The 20,712-nt window shown below is 49.4% G+C and overlaps 1 protein-coding gene across 1 annotated transcript in view; it reads right to left on the bottom strand.

Annotated features, from left to right (window-relative positions):
* The window catches only part of Rgma (repulsive guidance molecule BMP co-receptor a), a 46,202-nt gene extending 25,818 nt beyond the window's left edge, over nt 1-20,384 (bottom strand). The window contains exons 1-2 of the mRNA XM_036191223.1: nt 19,978-20,384; nt 2,918-3,033 (exon numbers count right to left, since the gene is read on the bottom strand). Coding sequence (XP_036047116.1) covers nt 2,918-3,033; nt 19,978-19,991 — 130 coding nt within the window. The 5' untranslated portion in view covers nt 19,992-20,384. The remainder of the gene's footprint in view (nt 1-2,917; nt 3,034-19,977) is intronic.
* Nucleotides 20,385-20,712: the final 328 nt, after the last annotated feature.

Below are 20,712 nucleotides of genomic sequence, written 5' to 3'. Positions count from 1 at the left end.
CTTTCTGACTTTTACTCTGGGGCATCCTGTTTGCTGGACCAATATGTCAAGAGGCCGTGACAGTGCACCTCTGCTGTGGAAATCACACATCTATCTCTTCCCGACGGAGGAAACTGTCTTTTTGCTCCAGGTCTCTTGAACACTCACATTCCTAAACCCTCAGTTTATTTGGTTGTTGGTGGGCGGCAGCTCAGTTTTCACAGAGGTGGGCAGTTTTGACTAGACGCAACTGTTAAAGGGCTCCAGTGCGGGGAAACCTTAGCCAGTTGGCATGACACAACCCGGCTATCAGCTCCATCTGCCAGGGTTTAGTTACCAGCCCTGAAGCCAAAAAGAAATGGGTTTCTTGGACACCAAAGTGGCGGAATTTGAGTTGTGAATTATATAACCCACTAGTATGCCTCACACTATGCTGTGGACACTTAAAAAAAAAAAAAAAAAGAACAAACACAAGTTTTTAAGACAAAGAAATGAATGGGGAAACATCACACATCTCAACCCCCCATCCCTTGCAGCTCCTGCCTACTTCAGAAAACCCCTTTAAAACGCCTTTAATCCCAGCACTCAGGAGGCAGAGGCAGGCGGATCTCTATAGGTTTGAGGCCAGCCTGGGCTACCAAGTGAGTTCCAGGAAAGGCGCAAAGCTACACAGAGAAACCCTGTCTCGAAGAACCAAACCCAAAGAAAACCAAACCAAACCAAAACAAAACCAACCAAACAAACAAACAAAAAACCCCAAAAAACAAAACAGAGAACTGCAGGCCCTTCCTTCCCTCACCTTCCAGCTCCAGAGGCGCTGCAGCTTTAAGAGCAGGAAGGTGTTGTTTTAAGAGCCCTAGGAGCCCCCCCTTCTCAATTTCAGCACAGAGCTGAGATCACATCCCCCACTGCAGCCAAGGGACAAAAGCCATTTACCAACCCATCTGATAAAACTTCCACTGGGCTGGATCTTTATCCGGACCAAACCAAGACGAACACAACAGCACGCTGCCGCTTCTCTGAAATTCTTTTTCTTTCTGATTTTTTTTTTTTTAAATTTTAACTCAATTCTTTTTATAAATTCCTGGGAAGGAACAAAATCAGTCTTTCAAATAGAACATTTAGAGCAGAGTCTCCCAACCTGTGGGTCGCGACCCCCCCCCCCCCCCCCCCCCCCCCACTCCCGGACTCGAACGGTCCTTTCACAGAGGTCGCCTAAGATCATCAGAACACAGATATTTACATTACGATTCATAACAGTAGCAAACTCACAGCTATGAAGTAACAACGAAAATCATTTCATGGCTTGGGGTCACCACAACATGAGGTACTGTGTTAATGGGGCGCAGCATTAAGAAGGTTGAGAACCACTGATTTAGATGAAGAAAACTTGGGTTTTAAAAACACGATAGTGGGGGGAGGTTCTCCCCTGCTGGAGCTACTGCGGGGTTTTGATATTTCCAGGGTGTCTGCAGTATGAGGGCTGCTGGGACATACTGACACCCCTGACCCCTCGTTCTGATCCTGGGCAGGGATCTACCTCTTCTGGAGAGAGTCTCAGAAAAAGGTTTTGAAAGTCTAGGATGCTCCTGGGTCTGGCAGCCGCTGAGGGAGCAGGGACGCTTTGGTTATGTAGGTACTGCACCCCCCCCCCCCCCCCCCCCCCGCAGCTCAGCTGAGACAAGAGAGTAAACTCACCCTTACCCCATAGTTTGTGTGCTCCCAGGGAATGCCAGCTTGCAGCCAGGCCTAGCCTGGACTGCCTGCCCTGTTCTGTCAGTTCCTTGAAACCCAGTTGGCTGAAGAGGAAATCAAAACAACCCAGTCCCAGTCCTAACTCAAAGCGTTTCTTGCAAATTTCTGCTGCGCAGAACCACATCTAGCCGCGCTGCGAGACAAGCTGGAATTTTTTGCTCAAAGACACCTCTGAACCCCACAACACAATGGAAACTGCCAGGAGATCCCGCCGCCTTACAAGGAGGACCATTTGGTCGTGACACTGTTTATTTGTATTTTAAAAAGAGAAAAACGTGTGGAAAGCGTTTAACTGGCCTTTTCAGACTCCGAGAGGCATGGAATAAAAATGAAATAAAGTTTTACGAAACATTATAAAGAAAACAGACTGGTGATTTAACCTTCGTTCATTCCTCCTCCCCTCCCCCCCCTCAAGGGGAAAAAAAGTAAAGAAACCGGAGCGTTTGGGAAGGAACAAACGCTTCTCTGTGGAGTTGGTCTCCCTTCCCCCAACAAAAACAAGAGGTCCGGGCTCGGAGGAATTTGAAAGCAGCGATCTGCCAAAAACATTGTGAAAAACTATGGGGGATTCATTGGAAACAGATGGGCTTTTTCAGCTTTAATTCTGAAATTCTCTCGCTTTCTGGCACAATAAAAACAAACAGGGGGGCGACGCAGAATGTTATCAAACAGGAATTAACGCTTCTGAGCCTGTGTCCGTGGGCTTCCCCGCGTGGGCCAGCGTGGGGGCGGGACGGGGCGGTCGGGGACTAGTCTGGGACCTCCCCAGCGCCCCCAGCTCCACCCCTGGGCAACCAACAGGTTTACAAACTGGTGGGCGAGGAGCTGGGGAAAGTGCCCCTGGTGCGGAGTCCGAGCCTCCCCTTCCCCTCTCCTTTGGAGCACCCAAGAGGCGTCCAGGGCACCCCATTTCTCGGAAGGAGGGAGGGGGGCAGAGAGGCATCATCCCCAGCTCTGCAGATCTCTGCACCCGCTCCTGCTCTTTGGAGCTCGGCAGGAGTTCCCTCACCTCCAGGTCTCTTTGGACATTCATCGCTCCCTATGCGGGGTACGGGACAAAGACCGGTGGGAATGGGAATCTGGGTTCCTAAGGGGCTGGCGAACTGGGGGCCCCAACTCGCGCAGGGAGGCCCAGGAGCGGGTCCGGCTGGCTGTCCCCCCCGGCCAGAAAACTGTGCCTTACCTGCGGGGAAGCTGCAGAGAAGGAAGGCGAGGGTCGGCCACAATCCCAGGGCTGAACGTCCTGCTCCTCTCCCCATACCCATCCATCCAGCTCGGCCTGTTACCACTAGCCTCTCCCTGGAAGAAGTTTAGAAGAAAAGGAGGGGGGAAAATCAATCACGCTGCGGAGAAGAGGCAGCCTCCCTCGGCCGGCGGGAGCAGCGAGCCGGGAGGCCCGGTCCACCTCCGCCAAGGGAGCCCAGTGTCGTCGTCCCTGCCCCCGCCTCCCCCGCCCCGGGCCCCGCCCTCGCCATCCATCATTCGCTCCCCCGCCAATGTCGCCGCGGCCCCGCGCCCCGCCGCCGCGCGCCCCGCCCTCCCGAGCTCGGGTTTCATCCTGGCGGGCGGGAGGGAGTGAGGAGAGGCGGCCCAGGCTGCCGGGCCGGTGGCCAAGGGGACCTGGGGAACCGGGGGCCCGCTAGTGCAGGGCGCGTCCCCGGCTCCGATCTAACTGCCACTCCCCACTCACCCGGGTGGCTAAGGCGCTCAGGGGACGAGGATCTCAGAGTACTCTAATCCTCCCCCATCAGCATCTCATCCAAGTTGAAAGACCTTGGAGACAAACGCCAGCCTCCCTTTGCAACAACACTACCGCCCCAAAGCCGCCACCGACACCCCTTGGCTCATTTCCCCCCACCTCAGATGTCTCGCCGGTACAGAAAACTGAAAAGCCTTCTCGGGGTTGTCAGGCTCTGGGGCGAATGACCCACTTCCACAGCGGCACCTCAAGGATCACGCCCGCCTTGGACCTGGGCCACCTATCTGGACTCTGCTGGGTGCCCCCTCCCGCACCATCTCTAAGCACCGGGCTGCTTCTCGAGAACTTGGCCCCGTTTGCAACAACAGAGATCTCTCCCACGAACCGAGATCCTGCGGGCCTAAAGCTGCCTCCGGGGCCACAGCTACCAACTTAGTGAGACAGAGATACTGTGGTCCCTGGGGCGCGCGGGCCGAGCCCTCTGGTGTTGAGGCAGAGGCTGTACTCCCAAGGCCCATCCTGGAAAGACTTCAGAGTGGTGATCTCCCTTGATTCGGTCACTTATTTTTCCAGGAGGAACATGTCTCCTCTCCAAGGTTCCCTAGCTCTTCTGCCTTTGTGGTCTTTACGGGACTGGCAACTTCCCCTGAGAAACATCTGGGTGACACAAATATGCCAGAGGGAGTGTTTTTAGTCAACCGGATTCCTCCGGCCCACCCCACCCCACAAGCCTGCCCGTCTGGCTCTTTGGGGGTAAGAATTCTGGGGTTTGATCCAATTTCTCTTAAGAGCTATCACAGTCTCATTGCAGGGCCACACAAGCTGCAGGCTATGTCTGCGTTGAGGACTCCGCGGTGGGAGGGAAGACTAGGGAGAAGGAGGCTGTGAGGAAAAGGGGCGGGGGGTAGGTTCTATGCCCTGAAGTCACATGGCGGCTCAGACAGGCAGCAAGACAGCCCAGCTTCAGAATCTGGCTTTCCTGAAGCAGGTGAGGGGGACTAATTTAATTCCTCAGTCACCCTGGCAGCCAGAGGCTGCAGATCCCTTTGGTCAAAAAGCTCCTGGTTATAGCTGTTCGCAGGTTCCCGTTGGGCTACGGGATGGGGGGTGGGGGGGTGTTCTTCTCAAATACTTAGGTCCCAGACTAACAGGCTCTGCATACACTTATTGTTCTCTTGAACCGAGGCTTCCGAGGGCAGTGTAAGTTTGTCTGCGGAGAGTTGACTGTCTCCAATCCAGGGCTCAAAAGTTTTCCTTTCAAGCCTGGTCGGCCAAACCCAACAACTGTGCAGATCACAGCAGAGAAGCTTGCTCCCAGAGCAGCCCTGGCATACTGAGGCAGGCACTCAGCCAGACTGCCCAGAGCATAGCATCTCCAGGTCGGAGACCCTGTGGCCTTCCGAAAGCAGGGAGTGCCTCTCTAGCCCTGTTCTTCGCCTTGTGGCAGCAAGAATTTTCATCTGGCCACCTGTTTCTCCATGTGAAAGGACCAGGCTATCATTGTCACTTAAGAGCACAACTGAATATAATTTGGGAGGGGTACCAGGCCCTGGAATTTCCCCAGCATCTCTGCTAGGGATAGGTACTGTCTTGAGAGGGGACTCAACTTTAAAAAAAGAAAATTATTTATGTTTATGTATGTGTCTGTGAGTATGTACACATGTGTGCAGGTGCTTACACAGGCCAGAAGAGGGCGTCAGGTGCCCTGGAGTTGGAGTCACAGGATGTTGTGAGCTCCCTTCATGGGTGCCAGGAACCCAACTTTAAGTTATCTGTAGGAAAATAAGCATTCTGAACCACTGAGAAATCCCTCCAGCCTGAGACCCAAAGTTTTTTTTTTTTTTTTCTTTTCTTTTTTTCTCCCAGCTCTTTGGCATTTCCTACCTGTTTTGATCATATTCACCCCTCCCCAATCCGGTTCCTTACCCACCCAAATTTGTGTCTTTCAAGACCAATTTGTATTTTTCAAATATAAATATTCTTGGGCACGTGGTCTTCCGCTAGTCAACTTACCAAGGGATACACCCTTAGAGGAAACTCTCTCCTCTCAGCAGCTAACAATTGCTGTTCACTCCATGGCTAGGGGTGGGATCTGTCAGTTAAATGTGCTTGTTCAGGATAGACTCTGTGCTATCTCAGGGGATAAAGAAATCAGGCAATTCTTGCAGTGGTGTGGAGACAGAATGGTTTCCAACTGTCCCAGGGAAGGCGTTAGGAGGTGGAGCCTGGTGGTCCTTATGTCCTTGGGACTTGAGACTCTGACTCTTCTCTTTTCCTCCTTTGTCTCCTGGCCTCGAAGTAAGCTGTTGACGGTGCCACATGCTCCCACCATGCCATTCAGCATGCCTTCCCGAGGCCCAAAGTGGAAACTCCCAAACTGGGAGCCAAGACAACCTGTTTTGTTTTTCTTTGAACACCCATCTCATGTCCTTTGTGCTGTGCTTCCCATGGGATCTTCCACTCCTCTCCACTGGCACAGACACCCTCTGGGCAAGGCAACGGGAGTCCCATGCATGCAGGTTTAGCGGTGTCTTCCAAATGCAGTCCATTTCTGCTTTGCCCCCTGCCCCCCCCCAGTCCCAGACAGCCTGCAGAAGCGCCACTGCCTGGAGGAGAGCTCAGGCTCCACAGCACCCCCCAGGCCCCCCCTGCCCCAGCTTCCATAGCCTCATCTCCAGCTTCTCAGTGCTCTTTGCCTTGCCCATGGAAGTCTTGCCCATGGAACTCATTAGGTCTTGGTATCCCTCACCTCTCATTCTCTTTTCAACCCCTAGTTCAAATTAGATCTTTGCAAACTCTCTTTTCCCACTCTAGTATCCAGTATACACATTCCTGTGTCTCAAGACAAACCTTGATTTTTATTTATTTATTTTTTACTTTGTAAGTTAACATGATCGGTTATTTTGTTACCACTATGGAAAGCTAACACAACCAATGGGTTGGATTGCTGTGAAAACAAACAGTAGCCAACAATGACGGAGAAGAGAAGTGAAATATGACTGTCTTTGTCAAAAAGGTGATGCGAATTTTCAGGTGTCTTGAGGGTTGCTTTCTAATGATCATGGCTAAAATCTAATGATTTTTTTATTTTGTATTTTTATTTCTAATTATGCATATGCATGTGCATCTATATGGGGGTATAGGCATGTGAATGGAGGTGCCTGCAGAGGTCAGAGATGTTGGAGTCCCTGGAACTGGAGTAACAGTTATGAGCCACTTGATGTGGGTATGCTGGGAACTGAACTCTGGAAGTGCAGTACATACTCTTCTTATCCACTGAGCTGTCTCTCCAGCCCCTGGATTTGTTCTTATACTGTCTGTGCTGATTTACATTTTCAGGCAGTTTCGACTAAGCTAGGTTCATGATCACCCTTGTTGTACAGAGGATAAAACTGGCTAAATGATCAGAAATACTCACCCAAGCTGGGCATGGTGGTGCATACCTTTAAACCCAGCACTCTGGAGTCAGAGGCAGGCAGATCTCTGGGAGTCTGAGGCTAGCCTGGTCTACACAGTGAGTTCCAGATCAGCCAGAGGCGATCTGAGGGGACGGTGGGGATTACTGTATGCTGTGGCTGAGGCTGTCAACCGAGATGCCATCTGGTTTGCACTGAGGTGGAATTGAGCTGTTGAGCTTTGTAGGGGCCGATGGAGTTTTCATCATGTGATGACCCACCGCATAGGTTCTTCTGGGAAACACCGTTATTTGTTCCAGATAGGGCAAACTTTGGCATTCCTCATTTGGCCGGCTCTACTCTTGGTTTAGAATACTCTCACTTGTACAAACAGACCACTGAATATAGACAAAGCCAATGGTCTAATATTGGTCTCAGGTATTTCTGCCAACCTCCTCAATGGAGAGATGGGCTGCCAGTGCTTCTCAATCCACTGTTACCTATCAGTTATAAATCTGATGAATATTCTTGAGTGTCCTCTGCTCTCACTCTGCTTGAAAAAGTAGGGGAGGGCCAGGGGAGGTCGCCAGTAAAGTGCATGCCTTGCCGACATGAGGACCGGAGTTTGTTGTAGGGTGCATTACTTGCCTAGAATACACAAGGCTCTGAGTTTGATCCCAGAAACTCACAAGTGTTACATGCAAACACACACACACACACACACACACACACACACACACACACACACACACAATTTACTTATACTGTGTCTTGAAGAACTGGATTGGTTCACTTGATAGCTTCACTTCAAGTGTGAACCTATTCTTTTAAATTTACCCATCCATTCCTCGTTGATACTTCAAGGGCAACTCCTGGTCTAGCCATCTGAGTTGATGAGGCAGTCTTTGTTCGAGTTCTCCATGGCCTTCAGATTTGGATCCTATCACCTCCCTGCCTTTATCTTCCCACACTGAAGCCCTAAAGGAACACAGCAGGGCAGCCTCTTGTGAAAGATGCTCTCTGGGGTGATTAAATGTTGCTCAGCCTTCTACAGCCTTGAGATATTTTTTTCTGCAGGGGAAGGACAAACTGTCAGCTCTGGATCACAGCCTGGGAAGAACATTCTGTTTTGGCTTGGTGACCAGTACCATTTTTGATAAAACGTTAAGCAGTTTCTAAATATCTAGACCTGCATGGCCGTTAGCTAACAAACATACTACAAACACCCTTAAAATCCCCTCGAGTGGCTCTAAGCAGCCCGGGCTCTAAGGTCTGTTTTCTCGCCACTTGGACTATGCTACTGTAAATGCATTAATTCGGGCATGTGCCTGCAAAGCTTGGTTTGTGTTTTTCTTCCTCAGTCTTAAACTCACCCAGGAGTTACTCACCGGTTCTCTGCTATCTCCACAGTACCTGCCCCTCCTCTGCAGGCTGGAGCCATCTGACCTTGCTTCCTTCAGATAATCTATGTAAATTTAAGCTAAATCTGGGTGCACAATCAATCCTGGGGGATTCCCCACTCTTTTTAATTCTTCATCCAGAAAAGTACTGTTTAGTCTAGTCTGTTTCTTGTCTCTGAGGATAATTCTAATCTTCGGCAATCCCTTCCTCCTACTATGCAGCCACCGAACTCTTTGTTTGTTTTTGTTTTTTGAGACAGGGTTTCTCTGTGTAACAGCCCTAGCTGTCCTGGAACTCACTCTATAGACCAGGCTGGCCTTGAACTCCCAGAGATCCATCTGCCTCTGCTTCCCGAGTGCTGGGATTAAAGGTGTGCATCACCACCACCTGGCTAGCCACCGGATGCTGATAAATGACCTTTTGAATCTTGGTTTGGATGGGACTTTGAAGGCAATGCAATTCATCCCTAGGTTTCCTGCTTGTCTTTTGGTTTATTTACCTCCCTCCCTTTAAATTGTCCAGTTTCATGTTCTCGTTCATTCTAGGAGCTGTTGTGCTTCATCTAGATAACTGATACTTTAGAGTGTGCTTAGCAATAGTAATTCAGTGCAGATTCTATGAGCGTGACTACTGAAGGGGACCGCTACACAGGCAGCCGCCCTCTGTGGGGATGAGGGTGCCAAGTGCAAGGACAATTGTACATTTTGGCCATGAGGCCCTCACTGCCACCCTTCATTACGATGGTCTTCTCTGCAGTGGTGATAGGATAGGCAGCCATAAAAGGTTAGGAGAGGGCTTCGCCCTATTAATTTGCTTCCAAAGCATTCTAAGCTTGCTGTCACTCACTGCTCTGGCACTAAGAACCTCTTCAGGGCTTGGAAGTAGGGTTCAGTGGTACAGTTACTTGTAGAGTTCAGTGGTACAGTTACTTGTCTGGTGTGTGCAGGACTCTGGCTTTGATACACACACACACACACACACACACACACACACACACACACACACACACCATGCTCCTTGAGCCCTTTGGCCCACTCTATCTTCCTAGTGTTCTAGTTGGTCTCTTTTCTCTGTGTATGTGCATGCTATTTTTGTTCCGATGGTTCTTCTGTTACGATGAAGATGACTTCTTGGTAATTAAAACACACAGATTTTTTTTCACTTTTCTGAAAGAACATATTACCCTGATATTCCAATAGCTCTCTTTAGAAACCGAGGCATCATCACACCTGGGATATTTTCACATGCACCGGAAAAAAACAAACAAACAAAAACAACAACAACAACAACAACAAAAACAACAATATATTTGCAGATCCCAGTCACTTCTTTAAATATGTATTATCAGATTAGTAATAGTTTTTCCTCACAAGAGAGAAATTCCTTTTGTTTATACATTGTTTTTCTGTTTCACTCAAAGAACTGAGGGCTCTGGGCTAGACTTGAGATACCCTGTGATGAGCAGCAGGCAGGCTTGCTCTACACAGGCAGCTCAGTAGAGAGCCTGGCATCTCAATACAGGATAGATAACAGTGCCCCAGGAGGGGTGTTTCTGGGGTTCTTAGCAGCCCTGAATTTGCAGCCCATTCCACTGTACAAGACAGCACAGGCCTCTACAAAGCTGGCAAGGCTTTGTGAGATGGTTGCCAGTAACTTCTTCTTTTTCCCCCCAAACATTGACAGACTGTATTGGGGGGGTGGGAGCCAGTAACTTCTTTTAAATAGGACAACTGTCTGCAAAGCATGACATCCTCTGCTACAAATACACAGCTATTACCCACAATGCTTTTCACCATCAGTATTGGCCTCACATGATCTAAACCAGCCTCTGTCAAGATTTCATTTCTTGAACAAACTATATCAGACAGATCCATACGTCTGGCTTTATGCCTATCAGTCCATTTCTAGAATCTTCAGGGCCTAATGGACTGCTCAGTGGGTCTGGGATGCGTGTGTGGAGTGTTCTTGGGACCTCACAAACTCTATCCCTCCATATTGGCATGAATGCATTTATTCACTGTGCTAGAAGAGAGAAAAATCATTTCCAAGAAAGAACATGATGGAAGAACAAATTTCCTGGGCTTTCAGTTTCCTTCAATCCAGTACCAAATATATTTATAGAAAACAAAATAATGACATGGGTCCATGTTAAAAAAAATTCAGCATCCTGTCAAATGACTCTTCATGGAAGCAGTAACTGTTAATGGTTCATGCACATCTTTCCAGATGTTTCTATTTCCATGTGTGCATAAGATCATATCTAACTATCTACCTATCTATCCTTTTAAATAGAACACTAATATCTATGTATCTATGTATCTATCTATGTATCTATCTATGTATCTATCTATGTATCTATCTATCTACCTATCAGTCTACCATCTATCGGTCTACTATTCTTTTTACTATACTACTACTATTGCCCCAAACTGTCAACCTTTGACTGTCCTTCCACAGTGGGTGTTTCCTATTCTATTTCCGTTTAAATCGTACCATGAATCCTCCAACATAGCAGAGGCAGCAAAGAGCTGAGTTCAGCAGCCAAAGCCAATGTGTGTATATTCAGACAGAATGAAATGCAAAATAGTGCATCTGAGGGATGTCAGGTGCTTTTACAGTTATGTCCTCTCATCTTCCTGGGCTTCAGTTCCCACTTTCAAGTCAATTTTTTCTCAGAAAGTTCAGATTGGTCGGTGAGTGTATTGCTGCCACGATACCCCAGCCCAACGGTATAAGCTTTCTCTTGCCCTGAACAGAAGCAAGGGCTTGCTTTGTATTCTGTTTTCCCAGCCCTGACCAAGGATGCACAGGACTCCTCCTGATGATCTTCTAGCAGTTTCTAGGGCCATATTTCCATCGTTGTTTCTTGGTCCAGCTATTATCCTTCCAAGATCCTCAGCAAACGCTTGGATCAGCCATATTTCTTCCTTCAGCATTTTCCCCATGTCCCTCACAGGGATTATAAAAGTGCATGCCACTGGAGTGTCGCAATCAAAGTCTCTGCCCTTTTTTCTTGAGATATCTGTCGAAGGTTCCAGAACACCTAACATTGTCTACAAAACTGCCCATTCTTCTCCCTACAAAGCCCAATATAATAGCAGGCACATTTGTGAATTGCTTAACGGTCAGTGTCAAGTTTCAGCCTTTCAAATTATTGCAGTACATGTGAGGAAGGAGTCATCTGGGGATGAGGGCTGTCTACTTCTAGCTGTGTGGTCCAATCATAGCTTGTCCTGTCTAGGGCCCTTCAGCTCCTACACCTGAAGAATCACGGCCTGGCTACGTCTGGGGGTGTGGTGGATGGTTCTTCAAGTACCTCAGTCCCTGTTGTAGGGAAGCATTGAACTCATGCTAGCTTTATAACTACTTGTCCTAGTCCAACAACGTCTAACTTTTGAATAGTTCTAGAAATTCATCTTTACCATTTCTGCATTCCCCAAGTGGAAATATTGCTGAGCAAGTAGGGGATGTTATTTGAGAAGTCATGTTTTTATGTTTTACCGTCCTCATGAAATTCTCCAATAACGATCTACCTGAAACCATACTCTGAAGCCATTTAATAACCTCCTTTCATTTCTGAAGCAGGCTTTTGGGGGGCAATGAGATGGCTCAGTCAGGAAAAGGTGCTTGCCGCCAAGCCTGACAACCTGAGTTGCATCCCTGGGACCCACATGGTGGGAGAGAACTGACTCCTGCAAGCCATCTTCTAACGTAACGTAGTAATAACACTAAAAGCAGGGGTCAGAGAGACGGCTCAGTAGTCAAGAGGCTCTTGCACAGAATCAGGGTTCAGTTCTCAGCACCAGTATGTGATGATGGTTCACAACCATTCATAACTCCAGTTCCAGTCTTTGGGAATCTAAGGCACTAGGCATGTGGTGCACAACCATACACGAAAGAAAAGCACTCATACAGCTAAAATGAAATAAGTAAGTAAATCTTAAGAGATTTAAAACTGCTTTTGGATACTTTTACACACAAAATATGCTGTTTTTGTAATGATGAGTGGACCACACAGCCTTCACTTCTCCCTATTCCAGTAAGTTCCCGAGGACAGAACTGGTTTGAAACCATTTATCCACCACATGGCAGCTGTGTGAGCGGAATGTATCCCTCCTCACCAGCAGATGGCTACCCTATATGTATTAATGAACAATTTGGTTTCAAGCACAAATACCACGGACCTTTAGCAAGAGCAACAGGCAATCAAGTTATTCATCAAACCCAAAACATGTGGAATGGTGAAGGCGGCGCAGCCCACCGACGGGCATGAGGAAGGGGCCCACCGGAAGGAAGGGTACTCACGTGACGTTCTTTTCCACCTTTGCTTTGATCCTTATTTTTATCTGAGATGGAGAACATTTCTTCAACCTCTGTATGAGAGAGGAAATACAGTCTCCCGGCTAAGATCATGCACTCTGGAAAGACTAGACCTCAGTAGTTTTCATTTGTAAAATGGGAGTGTACGGGTAGCTCCCTCAGAAGGTTGCTGTGAGGGTTAAGGGAATGCATTCAGTTATACAATCCCCTCAGAACAGACCGCCTGGAACAGACCGCCTGGAACAGAGAGTGTTGAAAAGTACTTGCCAACATTAGTTGTGTATAGTGGATGAAGACCATTGTTTGGGTTATAATAGAATGCCTATGATGTGCCAGGTTCTGTTAGAGCCTTTGCATGTGTGGGAACTGGGGGGAACCCACAGCATCCTGTAAGGACCCCTAGATAACCTTGACTTTGAGTGGGTTTTAGGGCACAATGAGCCCTCATTACAAGAAATAATTCTATAGATAACCATAGAATTGCCTTAACTATGCAAGTGGCCATGGCCAGTTCCTGTTTATAAATGAGTCTGAGACTTGGGATGGCTAAGTGGCTTGCCCAAGGTCCCCAGGAATGCAAATGTCACAGCAGAGGCTAAATCCAGGCCCTGTGTGCCAAGTCCAGTGTTCTTACCAAGCCACAGCTGTGCCTCGTCTTCACCCAAGGTTTATCTTTTCCTGTCAGCTCAATAATACATCCCATATGTCTCATGATGGATTGCGCGTTAGAAATGTGAATATGTTTAGAGAAATACTATTTTACAGACACTAACACAAATAGAAAAATGTTTTTAGAAAAGGAGTATTTCCCGAAACAACCTCTCCCACCCCTCCTAAGTAACTTCAGAAGTAGAAACGGATTACAGGAGTCTTCATGTCCTTCGGGTGGCAAGAGGTTTTTTGTTTTTTTGAAATTCTTCTCTGCCAAGTGCCCTTTCCTGGGTTTAACGATGGTCTAGACCACAGTGAAAAGTTACACAAGAAAATGGTTAAGTTAGTCCAGCTGCAGCATCAATTCTGTACAATCTCCTTCAGTTTACAGACCATTTGGAGGCGTTTTGGATTGCAAGCCAGGTGTCTTCGGCGTTGGACGGTATGTGTGAGTGTGTGGTTGTGGGGGGGAGGGGGGGGGGAGATCTGTTCCTTAACCAGGCCCTGAGTCAGTAGACCCTGCCAATGGCAGCCACTCACTAAAGAAGAGATCACATTCCCACCCTTTAGGAGCTCTTTTCTTAAGATATCCCAGCAGAGAATAATGAAAGCAACATCAAACCCTCGGCTGGCCTTGAACTTCTTACATAGCCCAGGCTGCCTTGACCTCATGATCCTCCTACCTCAGCCTCTAAGGGCTAGGATGACAGGAGGGGGTCACCACTAGCTTTCTCCATCCTAAGTTGGGACATTGAGGGGAGCCTCTTTCATATTTATTCTGGTTGACCGGTTCGGAGGTGTCAGAGGCCAGAATCTTTGTTGCTTCTAGGTCTGTGGTGAGGCTGTTCATTTTGGCGGCAGAAGCCACTCATCTCTCGGCCGACAGGAAGCAGAGAGAGTAAAAAGTATAAGGGACAGGATACATCCTTCAAGCACACTCTCCCTGTGAACCCACCTTCCTCCAATCCGGCCTTGTCTCCTAACGTTTCCATTACCACCACCCACCCCCAACACTGTCAAATTGTGAATCCAGAAATGTGTTGAAACCAGCACCTCCAAGATCCAACCACATCCTAAAAGCCCGTCAGCTGACAACCCCAATGCACCAGCCTCAGGGGAACAATTCAAACAAAACAGACGGTATTCTGAAGTCCAGATAGCAAACTTTTTCTGCTGCAGTGATGGAGGCATGACAAAGTCAGCTAAACTCTCATGAATCTCAGGGGCTAGAGCAGAAATGACCTGCCCGTGCCTAGCAGGGATGGATGGACCTGGAGGAGATGTCACCATGAATTGCATAATAGCCTCTCAGCAATGTAATTGTATGAAAACTCTATTTATTATTTATACTATACCTTCTCCCTTCAGAGGAGTTTAATTAAATGAGAATAAAAGCACATTACCCACCCAAATGTCCAAATATTAATTATTATTCTCTTCAAGGTACCAATTATTTTAAAGAAACCCTGTAATTTCTGTGGTTCTGTCAATGAGCTATGCATTTCTGTGTGCTCTTTGAATGATTAGGAAAGAAAAAAAAATTCTCGTGTGGATTCAAGTGTCCCCTGGTTATGTTTTGGTCAAAGCAATCTATTTTTCGGGGGGACACCCTCAAGGGCAGAAAGTGCATCCTGGGAGCTGAATTCTGAAGTCAACAAGATTGCTCAGTTGCTTGTCCATCAGCTCGAGAGCCAGCATTTAGACAGATAAAATGGGTATCCCTACCAGGGAAAAGTTAGCCGGCAAGACCGAGTGGGTGGGCTATCAAACTGAGCAGACAGAATCAGACTTAGTGAACGGAACCTGTAGCAAACCGTGAAAGCACAGCGTGACCTCGAGGTTTGTGAACAGACCCTCAGGAGGGAGGGGACATGCCAAGTACCAAGTGCTGAGTACCACACATGAGTCTAACAGGAAAGGGAGTTCTGTGAAAGACCATCTGAAGTGACCAACCAAAGTGGTGTGTTTGTGTGCCCCCACCTCACAAGCCATTGAGGGAAAGATTCTTCAACCTGCCTATGGACGAGCAAAACTAGTTTGCGTCCACCCTTCAGAAGACAGTCCCATGAAGAGGAATGTACTGGTACAGACCCTTGGAGGACTCCGGCAGATGAACTCTGTGTACATTACCCATCTTCAGATAAGAAGAGCCAAAAGTACTATCAGGTAACAGGACCAATCGCCACCATCAGGCAGGGCAAGCTCCTGCAAGAACTGGAGATCGGAGCATCCTGGAAGGTGACCAAACATGGCATCTCTCAAAATGCTCCAATGAAACAGGAATAGGCAGAGTGCTGGAGAGGTCCGCAGAAATCCACAGTGATACATCTTCTGTAGACTGCTGGCAATGGTGGAGACAAACCCTGATCTGACCTAGTCTGGTGATCAGATGGCCAAACACCCTGAAGGTCGTGCTGGAACTCTCATCCAATAACTGATGGAAGTAGATGCAGAGATCCGTGGCCAGGCCCCAGATGGAGCTCCAGGAGCCCAATTGTCGAGAAAGAGGAGGGACTGTAAGAGTGTGAATTGTTGAGACCAAGATTGGGAAAGCACAGGGACAAATAGCCAAACGAATGGAAGCACATGAATTATGAACCAACGGCTGTGGAGCCCCCAGCTGGATCAGGCCCTCTGGATAAGTGAGACAGTTGATTAGCTTGAACTGTTTGGGAGGCACCCAGTCTGTGGGACCCAGACCTGTCCTTAGTGCATGAGCTGGCTGTTTGGAACTTTGGGCTTAGACAGGGACACTTTGCTCAGTCTGGAAGGAGGTGACAGGACCTGCCTGTACTGAATCCACCAGGTTTAAATGAATCCCCAGGGGAGTCTTGGCCCTGGAGGAGATGGGAATGGAGGGGAGGGGCTAGGGGGAAGGTGGGGGAGGGGGCGAGAGGGGGGAGGACAGGGGAACCCATGGCTGATGTGTAAAATTAAAACACAAATATAATAAATAACAAAACAAAACAAAACAAAACAAAACAAAACGCTCCAATGAAATACAAGGCAACACGTCTAAGAGCATTTCTCTCCTCTTTGTGGATATCTGCTTTGGTCCTCAGAGGAGACGCTGAAGCTAAAGGAATTGGCCTTGTGTTAGTACAGTCTGTCATTTTCAGTAATTTTTCTTTTCCCTTCTGTTTTTCACACTCTGGCTAAGTGCAGTATTTTCATTTCTGAAAATCTGACCTCTGGGCAGCAGTACTTTAAATAGACAATTGAAAAACTCAAAGTAAATCCCATGGGGACCCCCATCCTTAACGCTCTGCGTAAACTGCTTGCTTACACCTTCATTTCTCACGCAGAGGGCCTGGGGTTGTAGGCTCATCAATTAGCAGCGCCTTTAAAATGTTTTAAATAAAAGACTTCTGCATTTACATAGTCGATTTCTGCCAAGATTTCAAAATTGCTTCTTCTTGTCCTTAGAATTAGGAAGTTTTATACCTCACCCAGCTTCCTGCTTCTGACCCTTGACTGAACCGTGTGCAGCATGTTCCACTCAAAGGACTCGGAAGTCTGCCTGATGTTACACGTACGCCTGGTAAAGCGGTCCTTCACTTTTTGAGTCATCCCTGTTCATGACTAAGAGAAGGGGGATGTGATCGGGCTGTTGGTTAAAGAGAGGAGTCTGTCATTTGGGCTGGAAACCAGACAGATGGGAAAACCAGACTGTCTTCATTCGGTTAACCTCAGCTTAAGGTTGCTGGATGACTAAACAACGGATAGTTAGAAACACAAAGCCATTCTCCTCAGGGACCCCACAAGAAACAGAAACAGACAAAGGTAATTTGAACAATTACATTTAGAGGGGTTTTGCCTAATTTACTTAGAATTAGCGTATTCCAATTAGTCTGTGAGGCCTTCTGATAATCCTCCTCTGGTTTTGCTGTTTCACATGGGTGTAAACGTGTACCCATTTCCCCTCCCTCAGCTCTGGGTTCCTACTTTTGAAGGTTTCAGGGGGCATACTTGCTCCTTTGTCTCCCCTGCATACTTCAAGGCATGACCAAATGTTGCAGCCATATATGGATTTTAAAATGGGCTTGAACCTAATTCATTTAACAAGGTTGTAGCAGAAAAAAACACGTTAGAGCCGTGGTTCTCAACCTTCCTAACACTCTGACCCCTTAAGACAGGTCCTCACGTTGTGGTGACCCCCACCATAAGATTCTGTTGCTATTTCATAAGTGTAATTTTCGCTACTGTTATGATGGTAGAATATAGATATCTGACATGCAGGTGTCTGAAATGTGACCCCTGCGAAAGGACTGTTGGACCCAGGGTGGCGACCCACCGGTTGAGAAGCACTGATCTAGACTCAGAACTATGGCCATTCCCCTTGACCTCTTTGGAATCCTTTTCTAGGAAATGGAAATGCCAGCAACTGTACAAATGCCAGCCTGCTTCCTGGGAGCAGTGAGCATCCTGGGAAAGGGGGCTGAGTCCCTCTGTCCTGGTTTCAGAGGTGTGTAGTATCTATGCCTGTAATTCTGAACTTGGACTACTGAAGGCTGCTGAAGAGCAGCCTCAAGGGCCTGTATTAACCAGGAGCTTTCCAAGTCCGCCTTCTACATCAGCCCACATGCCGGGCAGGCAGTGCAAGTCAGATATGCTCTCCTCTAATCAGACGACAAGCTAGTCAAAGGTCCCTTTTGTCATGGTTATTAAGCAAATACCTGCGAGTGGGGACACAGAACCAGGACAGAACGGTGGGGGTACGAAGTGAGGACCAGCCACACATCATGTGTACTAGGAGTGAAAGCACCAGTCTTCAAGAGGGAAGGAAATGAGGAGCAGGGTTTTGCGGGAGGGAGCGGGGGTTGGAGCTAGGGATGCGCTCGGCTGGTAGAGTGCTTTACCTGGCGTGCACAAAGCCTTGGGTTCAATTCCCATATCAGGTGACAGCGTTCAGAAGGGAAAGGTAGGAGAATCAGAAGTTCAAGGTCATTTCTGGCTAGGTAGAGAAGTCAAGAGCAGTTGGGGATACACACGACTTACCAGGAAAGAAGAAAGTAAAAGGAGGTTGGGTCCCCCCTCCACTACCACAGCAACCCCAAGGAGTCTGGGGGTGGGATGGGAGTGGGGGATACACTTTATCACAGGCAGAAAGCCACAAGGCTCTCCCAGGAGCAGAGTGCCCTTCCCACAGAGAACTCATTCCCTGCTAGTATCAGCTGGCCTGGAAGGTGGCAGCACAAACCAGCCATAAAGAACGCATAGCCTGCCTGGATGTGTGGGTGCCCCACCCAGAGTCTTTGTCCATCTGCATGCCATCCGGCAGTCAGTCATTTCAGTGAAGCAGGCTTGCTTGTCACAATGCTTTGGTAGGTGAACAGCGGGGATTCTTCCCCTCGTGTGTAGAGAAAGAGACCATTTGGGAGTACACCTTTCAGTTCAGATGACATGACACTTGCCCAGTTCTTCAGTTACCCCTAAAGAGTACTTAAACATCTAATCTCTTTGCTAAGGGTCATGGCTTAACATTAATTTCACAAATCACCTATACAGATATAGATACACTGGAGAGAAGTAAGGTGGCCACACAGGCTTTCCAGATCCCGGGGCGAGAAAGGCATCAATCAGGTGACTGTTTACCTTGTTTTTGCTGGAAGATCCTAAAACTACACAAAGGGAGTGGAAGTTCTTGAGGTGATATCCTGCCACTAACACAATTCGCCATTCGGTCCCTGAAGCTAAGCTCCAGGCGTCAGGGTGTTCCAGCTCCGCAGGATGGCAGGGACACCTGAGAACTAGTCTTTCTGGACACGTCTAGTCCCCATCTCTCTACCTCGCACAGACGTCTATTTTGAGGACGCCCAACTCTGTAGCTTGAGAGGAAGGTACAGCTCCCCATTTCCGCTAGATGGCGATATTTTCCCTAATCCATCCGCCTCAAGACACCCAATTTATAAAATAAATACAATCCAACGCCTTCCGAAACCACACCACATAATAACAGCGCACAGGCTCCCATTAAAATCCCAGTCTGGGGAAATTGACTCTCCCTCCGAGCAAATCTAATGCAATTACTTTACTAAGATGCAATCTAGAGTTGCATCCGAGCGTCTTTCACATTTGCACCGGTTCTCCAATACACCTGCCCCTCTTCCCTAGTTCATACCCGGGAATGAACCAAGGCGCAAGTCAGCCGCTGAGTCCTCGAGGTGTCTTGCCTTCCTCTCCACTTAGGAACGCCGAGCCTTTCCGGATTCTCTCCCTTTGGCACCCACCCCAAGTCTTGCACCTTCCCGCACACCGGACAATCCCAAGCAAGGCGTCACTCACTCTTGAGCCTGGAAGGTGTACAACGCCAACGGCCCCCCACCCCCAACCCGGGCAGGCGCGCTTGTTTTTAGCCTCTGCAACCCCAGCCTGGATGAAGCGAGCCAATGAGGCTTTACAGTGGGTCAGCGGGGTGGCTAGACCTGTCCAGAGCTCTGAAGGTCAAGGAGGGGCTCTTGCCTCAGGACGAGGTGGCCGCGCAGGAGAGAGGGAGCTCCAGGCCGGTTCACAGTGGGTGGGACGTGCGCCGGGTCTGCCCAGCCACGCGCAGCGCCTGCTGCCCGCAGGACAGCATTTTAGAGGCAAAAAAGAACAAACACCAAACCACAAAACTTTCCCGCTGCCAAGAGCGAAGGCGATTCATCCCAGGCAAAGCCCCAAATGTGTGAGATGAGACACCGGGTTGGGGGAGCCGCAGATCAGTGCGGTGGCAGCGGCAAGTGCCGGCGGCGCCTTGGGGACGTCAGGACCTCTTGCCCCGCTGTCTGCGCTTACCTTGGCGGCTGCATGAGCCCCTCCAGCCCGCGGGGGGTGGCGCTGGCGGGGCTGCGCGCGAAGACTAGGTGTGGGGCAGACGCTCGTGGGCCCCTGGGCGAGGTGGGAGGGGCCCGGCTGGAGCTGGTCCCCGCAGCTCCGCGGACTCAGTAGCGGCCCGGGGCGCGCCGCCTGCTCCCGGGCTGCATGCCTGCGAGCGCCTGGAGGAGCCGGCCCCGGGAGCGGTTGGCCGGCCAGTGCTTCCCGGGAGCAGGGCTCGGGCGGCGCAGCCTGCGCTTCCGAGACAACTGCAGAGTAGGGCGACTCGGGCAAACCTGCTCCCTCGCCCAGCCCGTCGCCGCCACCGCCACCGCTACCGCCGAGCGCGGTGTCGCGAGGTTCGTTTGCGCGCGGCGGGGAGGGGGCGGGCCGGGCGCCCCTGGAGCGGGCGGGGGGCGAGCGCGGGCGGGGCGGAGGGAGGGGCGGGAGAGGTGGGGTCGGGGTTCCGAAGGCTCCGCCCCTCCGCGGTCCCACCCTTGCCGATCCGTGCTAGTGGGGTGTGTGAGGACTTGGGGGCGCGCCTGCCAGAAAGCGCACACTTTCCCTGCGGGCTCGCGATCCCGGGGTGCGAGCAGCAAGTGCGGAGACCCTTCCTGCTGCCAACGCAACCAACTTTCCTAACCCGGGGCAACGATGTCGTGGAGTCCACGTTTTCAATCTGGGGACCCACGGTGGTCAAAGGTTTCTTATCGTGGA

The sequence above is a fragment of the Onychomys torridus genome, chromosome 1 (genome assembly GCF_903995425.1).
Source record: "Onychomys torridus chromosome 1, mOncTor1.1, whole genome shotgun sequence".
NCBI lineage: Eukaryota > Metazoa > Chordata > Mammalia > Rodentia > Cricetidae > Onychomys > Onychomys torridus.
This window is presented reverse-complemented; position numbering and strand designations above follow the sequence as displayed.